Source organism: Brassica oleracea, chromosome C7 (assembly GCF_000695525.1).
Source record: "Brassica oleracea var. oleracea cultivar TO1000 chromosome C7, BOL, whole genome shotgun sequence".
NCBI classification, from domain to species: domain Eukaryota; kingdom Viridiplantae; phylum Streptophyta; class Magnoliopsida; order Brassicales; family Brassicaceae; genus Brassica; species Brassica oleracea.
In genome coordinates, this window is record NC_027754.1 from 21,370,889 (window position 1) to 21,386,802 (window position 15,914).

The 15,914-nt window shown below is 33.0% G+C and overlaps 3 protein-coding genes across 5 annotated transcripts in view; all 3 read left to right on the forward strand.

Annotated features, from left to right (window-relative positions):
* The first annotated feature begins 6,364 nt into the window (after nt 1–6,364).
* On the forward strand, nt 6,365–10,983 carry LOC106302167 (replication protein A 70 kDa DNA-binding subunit B-like). 3 transcript variants are annotated; one of them, XM_013738694.1, is made up of 12 exons: nt 6,365–6,781; nt 7,052–7,226; nt 7,299–7,655; nt 8,793–9,060; nt 9,137–9,233; nt 9,319–9,414; nt 9,510–9,594; nt 9,695–9,861; nt 9,969–10,147; nt 10,224–10,329; nt 10,411–10,587; nt 10,667–10,983. In XM_013738694.1, exons 8-12 carry the CDS (start codon nt 9,703–9,705, stop codon nt 10,826–10,828), a joined length of 783 nt encoding a protein of 260 aa, XP_013594148.1. In that variant the 5' UTR covers nt 6,365–6,781; nt 7,052–7,226; nt 7,299–7,655; nt 8,793–9,060; nt 9,137–9,233; nt 9,319–9,414; nt 9,510–9,594; nt 9,695–9,702; the 3' UTR covers nt 10,829–10,983. The 3 variants fall into 3 exon arrangements, with proteins under 3 accessions (XP_013594148.1, XP_013594149.1, XP_013594150.1); XM_013738695.1 differs by having other exon boundaries at nt 9,137–9,218; XM_013738696.1 differs by lacking the exon at nt 9,137–9,233.
* A 1,061-nt stretch (nt 10,984–12,044) lies between these two features.
* Nucleotides 12,045–15,347, forward strand: LOC106302832 (ATP-dependent DNA helicase RRM3-like). The gene is made up of 4 exons (XM_013739249.1): nt 12,045–12,355; nt 13,794–14,004; nt 14,383–14,449; nt 14,524–15,347. Exons 1-4 carry the CDS (start codon nt 12,045–12,047, stop codon nt 15,345–15,347), a joined length of 1,413 nt encoding a protein of 470 aa, XP_013594703.1.
* A 22-nt stretch (nt 15,348–15,369) lies between these two features.
* LOC106302834 overlaps nt 15,370–15,914 on the forward strand; it is a 1,000-nt gene continuing 455 nt past the window's right edge. Inside the window, exons 1-2 of the mRNA XM_013739251.1 lie at nt 15,370–15,598; nt 15,656–15,871. Of these exons, the coding sequence (XP_013594705.1) occupies nt 15,370–15,598; nt 15,656–15,871 (445 nt within the window). The remainder of the gene's footprint in view (nt 15,599–15,655; nt 15,872–15,914) is intronic.

A 15,914-nucleotide genomic window follows, 5' to 3' on the forward strand; every position in this document is an offset into this window, starting at 1 on the left:
TTACATAAAAGTATACATACAAAATCTCAAATAAACTAATTAAGTTTAAATAAATTTTCTTCATTGATATATACAACTTTGTAACATAATAATGTACAACACCCAAAATACTAATTCATATCAAAGTGTGTTTTTATTTATAATCCGGCAAACACACGCTTTTGAAGCGCGGATCAAAATCTAGTATGAAGGTTAAAATCTATAAAAGGTTATACCAATATACCAAGGTAACTTAAATGTCTTATTTGCCTCTAAAATTTTTATATATTTTTGGCTCTAAATCCATGTTTTACGGGCTTTAGTCCAAGACCGGCCTAAAACGCAAGAACCGCAATTCCATTGTACACCATTGCCTTTCTGCACGTTTATATAACAAAAAAACTTTCGATTATCATTCGAACCCTAAATGTAGGTTAGGTGTAACGAGTATTGGCGGTTTTGAAAACCGATGCTAATTTGGTGAAGAAAAAGCATATTGGACAGTTTACAATTTTACAATAAGTCCATACTAAGATTAGTGGATTATGAGACTCTGTTAGACTCCCTATTTTCATGCGTTGAGAAGATTATGACATAGTATTCTGGATATGGTTCAGAAGATTATGACATAGTATTCTCACTATTCTAAAATTTTACAATAAGTCCATACTAAGATTTAGTGGGCTATGCGACTCTGTTAGACTCACTATTTTCATGCGTTGAGACGATCATGATTTGGGGATGGATTGCTCGACTTGTATTTACCATATTGTAATCATCATCCATATAGGACGTATAAATTGAACGAGTACAAAACTGGTCAGGTGCATGACATAGTATTCTGAAATACTCGATCATACATTATAAAATTATGCATCTGACAATTCCAAATCTGGATATGGTTCTTCCAAATCAGGATTTGAGGATTCCAAATTCTGATTCAGATATTATATAATTATATAATTGGATATTTTAAAATTTTATATACATAATCCTCATTTTACAGCATAGAAATCCAGTTAAAAGTAAGCTCAATAGAGGAGATTTTGAAGATAAATAGGTATCCTATATATAGCTTCTGGTCTTCAATAACTCATGACCAACACTGCAATGTTTAAAATATCAGTTTGAAATAACATTTTTTTTTTTGTATTTTAATGGGAAATTACATTGTATAACATTCAAACAAATTATAATTCAATGTATGACCAAAAGCTTTAATTTTCGTGTGTAACATATATTTTGTGTAATATTACCATATTGTCCTGCGAAACAATCCGGTAAAACCTGTAGAAAAAATTAAATAAATAATTACTATGTAATAAAAGTGAACTGGTGATTGGAGAGTCACAAGTTTTATTCTCAGATTTGCTCCACCGCTTTTTGACCACCTTCAAACTCGGCGTACATTTTCGATAGAGAAGACCGTGTGGAACTGATATCATGGCGGAGGTGACTCTTCACTGCTTCAGAAATCAACAGAGGAGGCGTCGAAGTAACAGGGTGTGGGGGCAAGTTGCATGAGACCTTTCCGCATTCATTTCCCTTTAACCATATCTGAAAAAGGAGGAGGTGAAGAATAATGATGGTGGGTAAGTAAATGTGTATCACCATTTTTCTGAAAAAAAGAAGAGGTGAAGAAGATTACTACATTCGGTGAAAAGAAATTATAGTACAATATGTATTGTACATGAAAACAAAATATTATAGTATTATGTATTTCAGATTTTGATTTTATTTTATTAAATATATATTATAACTTATATTTTGGTTTATGATTTAGTGGCTAGGGTTTGGGTTTAGTAATTATGGATTGGGGTATGGTTTAGTATTTATAGGTTGAGAGTAGAATTGGAGTCCTATACTACTTCAGCTATATTGAATATAATACTATTTGAGAATGCAGAATAAAAATGTGATTTTATAGTGAACAAGCATGTATTATGTTTTCAGGTTTATCATTGATATGAATATTGATTTATGCATTAACTACACCGGTACAAATGATTTAGAAATTCGATTTTATCATTTCGTTAACCACATTCACACAAATATTAGTTTACAAGTCTATTCTATTTTCCTTTTGTTTATATGATATAGTTTTATATCACAAAATATTATATATAATTTTTAGATTTTAATTTTATTTAAAAATTATAAATATATAATATAGTTTACATTTGGGTTTGGGTCCAATGATAATCGTTTAGGGTTTAATATTTAAAAGTTGGGCTTGGATTTACTATTTAGGAGTTGTGGGTGGAGTTAGAATAAGTCCAATACTATTTCGCTGATATGAAATTCACTATTTATTGAAAAGTCTTCTATTATCTATATTAGGGTTTAGCATTTAGTATCTAAGAGTTGAGCTTGGGGTAGTGTTCAGTATTTAAGGATTGTGGGTGTGGTTTGAATCCTATACTATTTCGACGATATGGAATAAAACACTTAGTACATATGTATGTGGTTAACAAACTTATAATGGATTTCTCCTTCTTTCATATGGAATAGTTTTCAATCACTCTTGACCATATATTATTTGTAATATGTCATGTTTACCGGGTAATTGCGAATGAGAAGGGTTATAACCAGCTCATTTTGGTTGTAAATGTTAAATTCTTCATTATGTCAAAATCAATGTTTCTACTTAATTTCACTTCCAAATTTGGTTATATAGCAAATAAACCCTATTTTAATCTTGTTTTTTATTTTTTTATAAAGAAAATTGAATATAGATATGTAAAATTTTGGATAAATATCTGAAATCTGGATATCTAAAAAAATATGCAATTAGATGAATATTTATAACATATATTAAATGTACCTGAATTTACATTTAGATATCTTAAATTTTAAAATATATGAATCCTTCCAACCTGATATATACGGAGGGGGGAAATCCGGCAATTGAAGTGATTACAATAGAGTTATTCTGGGGTTCACTCCCTAGGGTGAACTTCTAGGTTCACCAACCAATATGATTTCATTATTTCAAATTCGATATTTTTTTAAAAGGAAACAAAATATTGTCAAGTTATATTATGTTTTTAAAATAAAAAAAAGTAAAAAATTATAGTGGTTACAGAAAAAAGAATTAAAAAAATATATTTTTAACGTCGTCAGCAAAACACTAAACCCTAAATCATAATCCCTAATCTGTAAACCCTAAATCCTAAACCCTTGGGTAAACCCTAAACCCTTGCATAAATTCCTAAACTCTAAATAAAAAAACACTAAAACCCTAAACCCTAAACCCTAAATCCTAAACCCTAAACTCTTGAGTGTTTTAGTGTTTAGTGATTTTGATTTAGAATTTAGGATTTATCCTAGAGTTTAGGGTTTAGGATTTAGGGTTTAGGGTTTAGGATTTAGGGTTTAGGGTTTAGGATTTAGGGTTTAGGGTTTAGGATTTAGGGTTTAGGGTTTAGGATTTAGGGTTTAATGTTTTGCTGACGACGTTAAAAATATTTTTTTTGTAATTACTACTATTTTATTTATTTCTTTTTACCTTTCCATTTAAAAAACATAATATAATTTAACAGTATTTTGTTTCCTTTTTTAAAAGATATCGAATATGAAATAACACAATCATATTGATTGGTGAACCCAAGAATAAGTCATTACAATATAGTACCATAAACATTTTTTCCGCGTTCATAACTGCTATTACAATGGACACTCGAGTCAAGAAAAGGCAATTTATTATATTAGAGATTGTATTCATTTTTTTTTGTTATAAGAGATTGTATTAAAAAAAAAGAGAGATTGTATTCAAAATTTGTTCATCTTTCACAAAATGCATTTAGGCTTTGTCTTTTTGGATTTCTTACAAATGAGAAAATGAATAAAACCTAAGAAGACAAATAACATTTCAATATTTAATTGTATTAAAATTCAAACATGAGAATCTAAAAATACTAATAATAAATATAATGAATATTTCAGAATGTTGTAAACAAAATTTTAACATCAGACATATTCATTTTGTAGTGTTATTTAAAAAATATAATCACGTTAAAAATCGTGTATTGAACATGTTTTAATCAATGTTTTAAACCAGATTGCAGTCTATATTGGACTACTTTATGGATCATCGGTTGATTCGGGTTTATCTGTAGGCCAAAATTAATACTTTTTAATATATAATATACATTAACTATTAAAAATGTAATAAAAAAATATAATCATTTTTTTATTTATAAATCTAATTAAATATTGAAATATCTATCTTTATCTGACATACATTAGAATGAATATTATATAACTAAATTTTTATAACAAACTATGACTTAAAATAAAAATAATTAATAATTAAATAATAATATTCTACAGTTAAAATTTAAATCCGGAGTAAACCAATTGTAAAACATTATGTTTACATCAACTAAACATGGTTTCCTAAATTACCATTTTTTAGGCTTTTTAATATTTTTTTAATTCAGTTAGTATTGTAAACGATTAAAAATACATTTAAAATGTCATTAGTTTTAGGGATTTTTTGGTAGACACCAAGTTAACAGAAAAAAATTCAGGTTTTATCGGGGTTTTAATTAACATGGTTTTTATTAAATCTAAATTAGATTACACATGGACCACCAAATTTACAGGTTTAACAGTAAGTCGGGGATAAATATGAAATCATTTATTTAAAAGTTTTAATACATGTAACAGCCGTAAGGAAAAAGAAGCAAATTATTAAACAAAAAAAAAGAGGCTGACAAAGATTTTGAATGACGTACAAGAAATGGCAAACGTTTGAATATCAAAAAATAACAATAATAATTTCCCGGTTGCAGTGCACAAAGACAAAAACCTTAATAGTGACAAAGAAAAAATGAGACAAAACCTTGTCTGGATACCATTAAAACTATCCGCAAGGCGTAAGGTATCCGTAAAACTCCAAATGAAAATGAAGGCGGCAAGTGGTCCATTTTGGGTTAACTAATAAATTCAATGATATCAAATGGAAACAACGAAAGCTACTCATCCTTAAGGGAAAAAATCTAAGTGAAATCGAAGGCAAGTGGTCCAGTCTCTCGTTACTCAATCATCGAGTTTGTAAAAGCTTTGTTTGACACAATATTACGTCTTCAAAATGTTCTATTGTCTTCAATATAAAACTAAAAACAGAAACCTGTATTATAATATTAAAAAAAAATTGTTCAAAAAAAAAGATTGTTTATTCAGCACACGCAAATAGAGAAATTAGCGATACGGGTTATTTGAAAACTTAACCTTAAAAGAAGAAGAAGAAGAAGAAGAAGAAGAGCCATATAGGCGTGTGACAAACTTGTGGTTACAAAAAAAAAAAAAAAAAGGCGTGTGACAAACTTGCCACGTGTAGGTAGGTATCGTATTAATTGAGATCAAAAGTTTGGTTTGCCAAACAATCATAATCATAAAGCTCAAACTCAAACTTAAGTCCATATACTCCTATAATAGAGTACGTGATGCTGATTCCGAGGACGACTCAACTTCATAATTTTATAGGAGTATATACTCCAGGAACATAATGTTTGGTCAGTAACATAGACACGCTGATCTGGATACTCCTGGTAGCATAATGATTGTACTGTCCCAATACGCAAAACAGTTGTATACGAATCAAATAGAGAAACCGATACTTTTGAGGCTGTATTGCTACTGAAAAGTTGTAGTATCTTTTAAGATTTATATTTCGAGTTGTGCAAAAAAATATTAATGTGTATGTTGTGTGTGTGAGAGAGAGATTATAGAAAATACAACAATCCGTTGACCATGTCGATAAAATACGTCAATTATATCATATATTAACCAAGTCCGTTTTTAAGTAGGCGGCAATCATACAGAACTTTTCAGAAAATTTCTCTTAATTCTATTGGTTGATTTTTGATAATTTCTTTTTTTTTTAAAAAAAAAATCATCAGGAAAGAATTAACCTAGAACTACTTAATTTAGGTTTCCAAACACTTTCAAGGAATAAAGACAAAACACTACGGGTCCGACTGGTGACCATCCGGGAAACAAGAGGAACGAATAAAAAAGGAATGTACGGGAATAAAATACCAGGAATGAAAAGGAATGGTTATTCCTTATCAAATTTGACAAGGAATAATTTTGTTCTTTAATTCTCTACAAAAAAGGGAATGAAAGGGAATGAGAGGAAATTATTATTCCTTGTGAATGGTAATTTTTTTTAGGAACGTCAGGGAATACATTATTCCTCGTCGTTCCCTGGTCACCATTCATACCCTACGCTTATCTCTTTTGTCGATTAGAAGAACCAAAAGTTGGGATTTTTTCAAGGTTTCCCTTTGATCATTTTAATTGGATTTGGGGATTAAATTGATATGGTGAATCGAAGGCCGAGCAGAACCAGAGGAGAACAGCTTCCTTGTCTAAAGTTGGGATTTTTTCAAGGTTTCCCTTTGATCATTTTAATTGGATTTGGGGATTAAATTGATATGGTGAATCGAAGGCCGAGCAGAACCAGAGAAGTTCGATAGGTGGATCGGTAATATCAGTTCTCGGAACAGTGAATGAAGGTCGATCGAAATCAGAGAAATCGGAGCTGAAGGGTTGGATGTGAAGGGTTGGAGAGTGGTGGATGTTCTCTGATTCAGCAATCATCGAGCAGCCTCAACGCCAGGTCCCTCCCTCGCCCTTCTTCGATCTATTTTTTCTGCGACACCTAAAGCCGCCGGAGATTTGCAAGAACAAACTCGGTTCAGCAATCATCCAGCAGGCGATGACGATCGAAGACAAAAAGTCGCTGGAGTTCGCGTTATCCGTGTGGAAGTCGAACCGTGATCGTTTAATAGGGGTATGTTTGTGAGATTGCACGGTTTTCATCTCAGATCGTTTAATTGGATTTGGGGACTAGGGTTTTTGGGTTTAATTGGATTTGGGGATTAGAATCAATTTCGTTTTAACTCATTTCCGTTTATATGACTGATTTCATTTCACCACTCGGAAGTGTAGTTATGAATCTCTCCGGGGTTGCTTAGCTCTCTGTCTTTGCTGCTTCTATTCCAACAGTGGCTTTGTATATACATATTTTTTTGATAATATATATTTTCTACATTCTTCTCAGTGGAGTGCCTCCATTTTGGGGAAAGACGATGTCAAAGATTTTTATGCTGTCAGGGCCGCAGATTTGAGGTTTTCTGCTGAGCCGTGTGGTAATATAACGCGATATGCCAAGGATTTGATCCGTGGGATGCTTTGGGTTGATCCTTCCTAGAGGCTAACGGCTAATGGTGTTTTAGGTACGTCTTTGAAATAGAATATAAGACTTGGTTTGAAAGTTCCTTATTTTGAAATGAAGATTTGTCTTGCAGCTCACTCTTGGATGGAGCAGTTATATGAGCGAGGACAAGGACATTATGATCAAGATGGGGTTGGATATGAAGGGTTGGAGAGTGGTGGATGTTCTTTCTCCACAGAGTCAAAGTTAATAGGGAGCAAGACTATATCTTAAGCATGGGGCAGTTAGAGGAATCGATTGATAACGATTGTAGATCATCTTTCTCCTCTTTCTTACCTGCGGATAACAACAATATACCGCCAGCTTCTGGTTTTGGTGGGTGAGCTGCGGATAACAACACTCCCATCTATGCCAAGCTTTATCTTCTTTAGTCCAAGCCCAGCGACGACACAGAACAACAACACTCATGAAACAGATGAGAAACTTGGAGGTACTTCCTTCTATTTCTTTCTTCCTGGATTGCTATTTATAGTTTATTTACCTTCTATAAATGGCAAAGCCATGAGCTCAAACCTGGGAAATAAACTTTAGTAGAAGTTGAAATCTGTTCTGCTGATATAAGTGGATCACTTTGGTGGGATCATTTCCTGGACCTAGATTAGTTAATTCGCGGACATGATTAAGAATTAGTTATGGGCCTCGATTACTTGGAAAAATATAAACGGCCCTAGATTTAGCTTAATGTAGGTATGGGTCTAAATTAGACAAACAAATTTAGTTAAAGGCCTAAATTAGACACAAGGTGCGGACCTAAATTACTTGTGCAAGTTGCTCAACTTACCTAATTAGGATCACTTGCGCAAGTTTATTAATACATCAATGATAGTTTAAATGTAATTTACCTTAATGTTTCTAAATTGTTAATTCATTTATTAATAACTTACCTTATTTTGAATCACAATTTAATGTCGCAACTTGATATCATATTTATTACATTGGTTAAATGTAAATTTGTTAATTCGTTTTTAATAACCTACCTTATTCTGAATATGAATTACTTGAGCAATTTAATTTCATAATTATTGCAAATCATTTTATGGCAATATATAACTTTACTATCTTTCTTTAAACTGTTTCATTATTTATTATGTAAAATATTTTGTAATCCTCATTTATTATTAAAAAAATATCCCCCTATGAAATCAAAAAAGGAAGGTAGAGTATATATAAAGGATACCCGAAAGAGATGTCAATACAAACGTATTTCTCTTACTCAACGTTTTTAAAAATACAATGGCAATGGTTCTAGCCCCCAAAAACAGAGTTTCTTATGTTAGAGAATTAAAACCGCGTAGAGATACATGTCGTATTGAAGTTAAGATTCTTCGTTTGTTGAGAAATTATAACAAAGAATCCGAAAACACCATCGAAATGGTTTGTCGTTGATAAAGAAGTAAGTAATGATATTACTACATTTTTAGCAACTCAGAATTGTCTCTTATTTTATTTTTGCTTTACATTGAACTCAAATTTACAGTTGCAATAATGTTTCATACTTTCTTATTCTATTATCACGTCTTTCGAAAGTAAGTGGTCTAACTCATATAACTTTTATATGTTCAATCAGGGGACAAGAATTCATGCTTTAGTTGGTAAACAGCTCATCAAGAAGTATGAAGATAGGCCAACCGAGGGCGATGCGGTGGTCGTCCATTTATTCAAAGTGTACGATGCTTTTGGTGATTATTGGACAACCACACATCCGTACAAAATTGGCTTTTTTCAGACAACTTTTGTTGGAAAAGCTGATGATTTTCCAAGTGAAGTTCCCGAGAAGTATTTGGCGGATTACAATGATATTCTTGGTGGAAAGCTTGATAATAGCTGTTTGGTTGGTGAGTCAAAAATTTAAATTTAATATTCCTTCGGTTTTCTTATACTTGTGTTTGATTTTTTTTTTTGGTTATGTAGATGTTATTGGCCAAATAGTTAACTTTGGGTCTCTTGAAAACAAAATGATAAAAGAAAAAGATAACATCAGGCTCTTGATTGAGTTACGTGACCAGAAGTAAACTTAAGTTCTTTATCTTTTTCTTCTATTTGCTAGCTAAACATCTATATTATGTTTTCTAACTTAAGTTTATATTTTACAGTAATGTGAAGATGATGTGTACTCTGTGGAGTCGTTATGCTAAACAAGTATACGATTACAGGATAGTAACATGTCCACAATGATTATGTGTTATCAGGTTCTGTTCTGTTAAGGAGTGGAAAGGGATATAAAAGTACTTACTTTCTAAAATGTTTAATTGCACAACTTGTTAATAAAATCTAAATATTGTAGGTGCTTACTCCATATCTAGCGGGTATAATTCAACCCATATTTTGCTCAACCCAACACTGGATTTGATTGACCAGTTCAAAGCAAGGTACTCCTCCAGTTTCAGTTTTTGGTACCTAATCCTATATTTCTTCTTTGTACACAACCTACTACAACGTTTTGATTGGATGTATTACTTGATTGTGCAGTCTCCCTAATGATTCTCTTGCTCTTACAAACAACGATAACACCCAATGGTCTGTTGGTACTGCTACATCTGTTCGTGCCATCTGTTGGTACTGCTACATCTGTTCGTGCCAGGTTTTTTGTTCTTAATGAAAGGCTAACCATAAGAGAGATCATTGATAGTACTCTGGTATATAAACATGTTGTGCCCTCCATTTTCTCTCTCATATTTGGTGATTTAATTCCCTTTGTTATCATTTTTAGGTTTATTAAGTTTTATTTTTCATTTACGAATAGGTTGGAACTTTTGTTACCATGGCCACTATTGAAAGTATTGATGCTGAACGTGGATGGCAATACCTAAGTTGTAAATACTGCAACAAAAAGGTATTTCCTACAACCAATGTTGATGACGATATGCGTCCTTTGTTCTACTGCAATACCTGCGATAAAGAACACATCAACGTCGTATCCAGGTATTATAGTCTTCATTAGTACCCAACGAATTTATTAATGTATATAAGATTGAAAGAAAAGTCTTCTTGGTTTCAGGTTTAAATTAATTGCCAATGTTAAAGACGATTCCGGTGAGGCAAACTTTCTTTTGTTTGATACCAACGCTCAGATGACTGTGTGTACTGCAGAACTGTACGATGAGGTAGTTTTCGAAATTAACAGCTGCCATTAATTTGCCTAACAACATTCTTTTGTTTAACTGTACTTTTCTTATTTATGCTAGGATGAAGATCCCGACTTCTTACCAGAAGCAGTTAGCGACCTCTTTGGCAAGAGAATGCTTTTTGAAATTTCAGTTGATTCTGATAACATCAGAGGAAAGAGCTCTCAGTATCTTGTTCGTTGTGCTAATGATGATCGTGAAATGATTGAGGAATTTGCAGCTTTGCCTCATAAACCGGTAATACACTGGATATTATTGGTTAAGTTTGACAGATACACCTAAGCCAATATTTTCTGCAATTCTCTTTATTTTTCAGGTTTTGATGTTGCTCGGCTCCGACGAGATTTCCGATGGTTCTGGTGGTTCTTCAGAAACTCCTGTGTCTAAAAGAAAAGGCAAAGGAGAGGAAGAAAATGATGCTGAGGATCAACTCTCTGTCAAGAAGAAACAGGGTCAAAAGAAAATCAAGGGCGAGTGAAAATCTCCCATTGCGCTTTGGAACATTGTCAACTCTGCTTTTATTTTCAGACAATATGGCTTTCAACCTTGACGAACACACCATTTATAATAAAACGTTTATATAACAACACATATTTCAACCTAAACGGGTCGTATAACCTAATTTTGTCGTCTGATCATAGAGATGTCTACTTACAGCACAGTTTCAAAGCTCGAACCTTACAAAGAAATATGTCATATTAATGTTCAGATTATCCATCTTTGGAAAAAGTTTATCGCAGCTGATCGATATACAATTGAGTTGGTGCTATGCGATTCCTTTGTAAGATATACACTTTCATAGACTTTAGTATACCAAAGTATTAATTATCAGTTCCCTATAGATTTCTCCCTAATATGAAATTTTAACTTGCAGGGAGATAAGATTCATGCTTCTATTAGTAGTGCTTTGGTAGCACCATATGAGCCAAGGCTCAAAGAAGGGTATTGGAAAATTTTGAAATTTTTTCAGTTGTCCAATCGGGAGGTGCATATCGAACCAGCAAACATGCATACATGATTGAGTTTCGCCGTAATACCCATGTTTGTGTGTGTGATTTCTTCCCACGCCCACTCACTGGTTTCGAACCAGTTGCTTTCCGTGATATCTTGGATGGGTTGGTTGCTACTGAGTATTTGGTTGGTGAGTATATTAAAACATGTTTTGGATGAGATTCTCTGTTAAGCGCTTATTCTGTTTCTAAATATCTATCCGTACCATTTTTGGACTGATATTTTCCCTCGATTATCTTTTCTAGACGTCATAGGTAAAATAGTTGGGGTCAGCATTTTGGAGATTGTTTCTCTCAATGGAAAAGACACTGAAAAGATAACACTGGAGCTCAAGAATCAGTTGTAGGTTTTTCTTTTCTTAAAAATGAATCAGCGCTTATTCATAGTATCACATTTGCCAAAAAAAATTAGGTGTTTTTTTCTTTTCTTTTATTGCAGTTCTGATCGCCTCACGGTTCATCTGTGGGGTAAATATGTTATCTTTCTACATGATGCTACTCAAAACCTCATCCAGGAGAAGTCTATTATATGCGTTCAGCGATTTGGCAAGCTCAGTGTGTTGAAAGGTAACCACCCTTATTTTTGTATCAAATTGCGCCTGCCAAATGTCTGCGGTTTACTTAACTATTATGATTATGTGATCAACAGATAGTGTATGTATGGTTAACGGTAAATGTTCAAAGATGTTTCCGAAACCTCTCAACATCAGGACATCGATTGACACAAATGGATTCCCAGCTTACATGCGTCGGCTTGATGGTAGGTTTATTGAGAAAAATGGAATCAGATTAGACAATGGTCATGTTGTACCATACAACAGAGAGCTCATGCTTCGATACTGCGCGCATATGAATGTCGAGTGGTGCGTCCAAACACGGGCTGTTAAGTATCTGTTCAAGTATATCCATAAGGGACCTGATTATGCTTCAGCTGCAATGGATAGAGAAGATGAAGATGGCATCATTGACGAAATCAAAACATATTACGACTGCATGTATTATTATATTTAAAGCAATTCTTTTTTTTAGTGTCTACAGATTATAAATTCTATAAATTAATACTTGGTATATTAAAGAAATTGATTTTCAGTACAAGCTCTTTTGAAAGTAATCCATTTTCGGTAGAAACACTATAAATTAAATAGGAATATATTAATAAACTATATTTTTATTAATTTCTCTGGTCCCATGTTGGACGAATGTAAAATAAGACATAATTTAATAAAATTATAAGATAATAATATTATAAAAATATTGGGTAAATATATAGTCCTACGGCTGGGCAAAAAACCCGAATCCGAAGAACCAAACCGAACCCGATCCAAAAAAGTAGAACCGAACCCGAACCGAAATTGATTAAATATCCGAACGGGTTCAAAATTTTGGTATTAAGAGAACCGAAACTGAACCCGACCCGAACCGAAGTATTTCGGGTACCCGAATGTATCCGAAATAGATTTATATATCTAACTATATTAATTATTTTTAGATTTAATGTATATTAAAAACATCCAAAATATATAAGAAACTTTTAAGTTGTCTAAAATACTTGAAAATATATACAAATAGCCAAAAGTAAATTTCTAAAATAGCTATATTATATACTCAAAACACCAAAAATAGTTTAAATATCTACTGATTCTCTATCAAAATATTCAAACCAAACCAATTTATATGTTAAGTTTAGGTATTCTGACATATGTTATTCAAATTTATATGTACTATAGTATTTTATTTACAGATTTTGAGAAATTTAAACTATATATTGAATTTTAAAATTTTAAAAATCATTTAAATGGTTATCCGAACCCGAACTGAACCCGCAAAGATCCGACCCGAATCCGAACCGAACCCGCAAAGATCCGACCCGAACCCGAACAGAAATTTAGAAATACCCGAATGGGGCTGAAATCTTTAACCCCGAAAACCCGAAACCCGAATGAACCCGAACCGAACCCGAATGGATACCCGAACGCCCACCCCTAATAAATAGTCCTACTAAAATTCTAAATTAATGATATCACATATAAAAATTTATGCTTTTAAACCTACACAAATGTTTTTATCGTTTTGTTGTTCTTTAAAATAAATTTTATCTATCATTTTATTTAGAATTTATCCAACTATATATAAAAGTATAATTTATCATACATAAAAAATTACTTATCTATTAATATTAGAAAAAAAAAATTCTCTATAAATTGAAAACAATATAGATTATCATAAATTAAATATTCTTTCAGTTTTTATCACTTGTGTTGTATTTTTTAAATATAAATCCCGAGAATGAAATTGTCTTTAAATTAATAACTCTCAAAATTTTATATTTTTGTAAATCCTACCATTATTAAATTTTATTCTTTAAATGTGTATTTCGTATTTTAAGGTTTAGGTGCATCACTACTAATTTATGTTTTCGTATTTCTTAATTAGATATATTACTGCATACGAGTCGTCGTGGCGGATTCTTGCTTTTCCTACCCATTATCGTACTACTTCTGTTGAGAAACTTGGATTTCATCTTCCGGATCAGGAAATGGTGTATTACGATGAAGATGAACCTATAGAGAGTGTTCTCAACAAAAAGACGGTCAACCAATCCATGTTTCTTGCCTGGTTCAAAGCAAACAGAAAATACCCAGAGGCAAGAGGGTTGACATATGCCGAATTTCCAACCAAATTTGTTTGGAAATCAAGTACGAGAGAATGAGTACCACGGCAACGAGGCTTTGCAATAGGGAGGATTGCGCATATTCATCCATCATGTGATCAGATATATTTCTTAAGAGTATTGCTAAATTGGGTAAGAGGGTCTACATCATACGAGGATATAAGAATAGTTGATCGTGTTTTATATGCTATATTCGAAGAAGCTTGCTATGCGTTAGGGTTGATGGATGATGACAAGGAATACATAGAAGCTATCAAAGATGCCAGCTTTTATAGTTCTGGCACGTATACTCGGAAGCTTTTTGCGAGAATGTTGGTATCCAACTGCTTATCTCAGCCTCATGTTGTGTAGGAGACTACTTGGGAGTATCTTACCGAAGATGTCCTTTACAAGAAGCGGAGAGAAACGGGACAACTTGGTAAGATTTTTTTTAATAAATATTTTTTATATAGAATCTAACTCAATTATTTAATAAAATTATCAAACTTGCAGATATGAACTTGACCATAGAGCAGATCAAAAATATTGCTCTTACTGAGATTGAAAATTATTTGCTCAGCAATGGTCGTAGCCTCAAAAAATGGAAGCACATGCCAAACCCAGAAGATTTTGGCTGTTACAACGGCAATCGCCTTATAGATGATGAGCTTAAATATGTTGTGGAAGATCAGCTTAAGGAAAATGAAAGATTCATGGCGATGATAACAGATGAGCAAAGAGGAGTATACAACCAGATTTTGGATGCAGTTTTAAATGATAGAGGTGGAGTGTTCTTTCTTTATGGTTATGGAGGCACAGGAAAAACCTTCGTATACAGAGCACTCTCATCAGCCATCCAATCTAGAGGTCTAATTGTCCTAAATACTGCATCCAGTGGAATCGTTGCATTATTGTTGGAAGGAGGTAGAACTGCACATTCCAGATTTGGTATTCCGATAGACGCAGATGAATTCGGTACTTGCAAGAAAATGGAGCCAGGATCAGATCGTGCAGAACTGGTTAAAGCGGCAAAGCTAATTGTATGGGATGAGGCGCCTATGATGAGCAGGCACTGTTTCGAGACTTTGGATCGCAGTATGCATGATATTATTAGATCTTCTGAAGACAAGCCTTTTGGGGGTAAAGTTGTTGTTTTCGGTGGTGATTTCAGACAGATTTTACCGGTTATACCTGGAGGAGGTAGAGCAGAGACTGTTTTGGCGGCTCTGAATTCGTCATATCTTTGGGAGCACTGCAAAGTTTTGAAGCTAACAAAAAACATGAGATTGCTTGCTGGTCTTACTGATGATGCAGAAAAAGGGCTTGAGTCTTTCTAAAAACAGATTTTGGATATTGGAGATGGAAAAAATAAATTTGCCTAACGACGGCCAAGTTGAGATTGACATCTCTACGGATTTGCTGATAACAAACAGTGGAGAAGATCCTATTCAAACTATTGCAAAAGAGGTTTATGGACAATCTTTTCGGACGTCAACAGATAAGGATTTGTATAGACAACGAGCCATTCTGACTCCCACAAATGATGAAGTGGATAAGATAAATGATTACATGCTTTCTCAGTTGCCAGGTAACAATTTTTATCATTAACTCTTATGTTCTACTAACTGTTTATATGTCTATAAAGAAAATGATTTAGATGTAATGCTTTCAAGTGAAGAGAAGGTTTACCTTAGCTCTGACAGCATTATTCCATCTGATGTTGACATAGAAGAAAATGTGGTATATCCTACAGAGTTTTTGAACAGTGTTAAAGTCGCTAGACTGCCTAGACACTGTTTAAAGCTTGGTGCTCCTATCATGTGTCTTCGTAACATGGATGTTATGGATGGCTTATGCAATGGTACTAGGCTGATTGTTACTCAGTTATTGCCCCATGTGATACA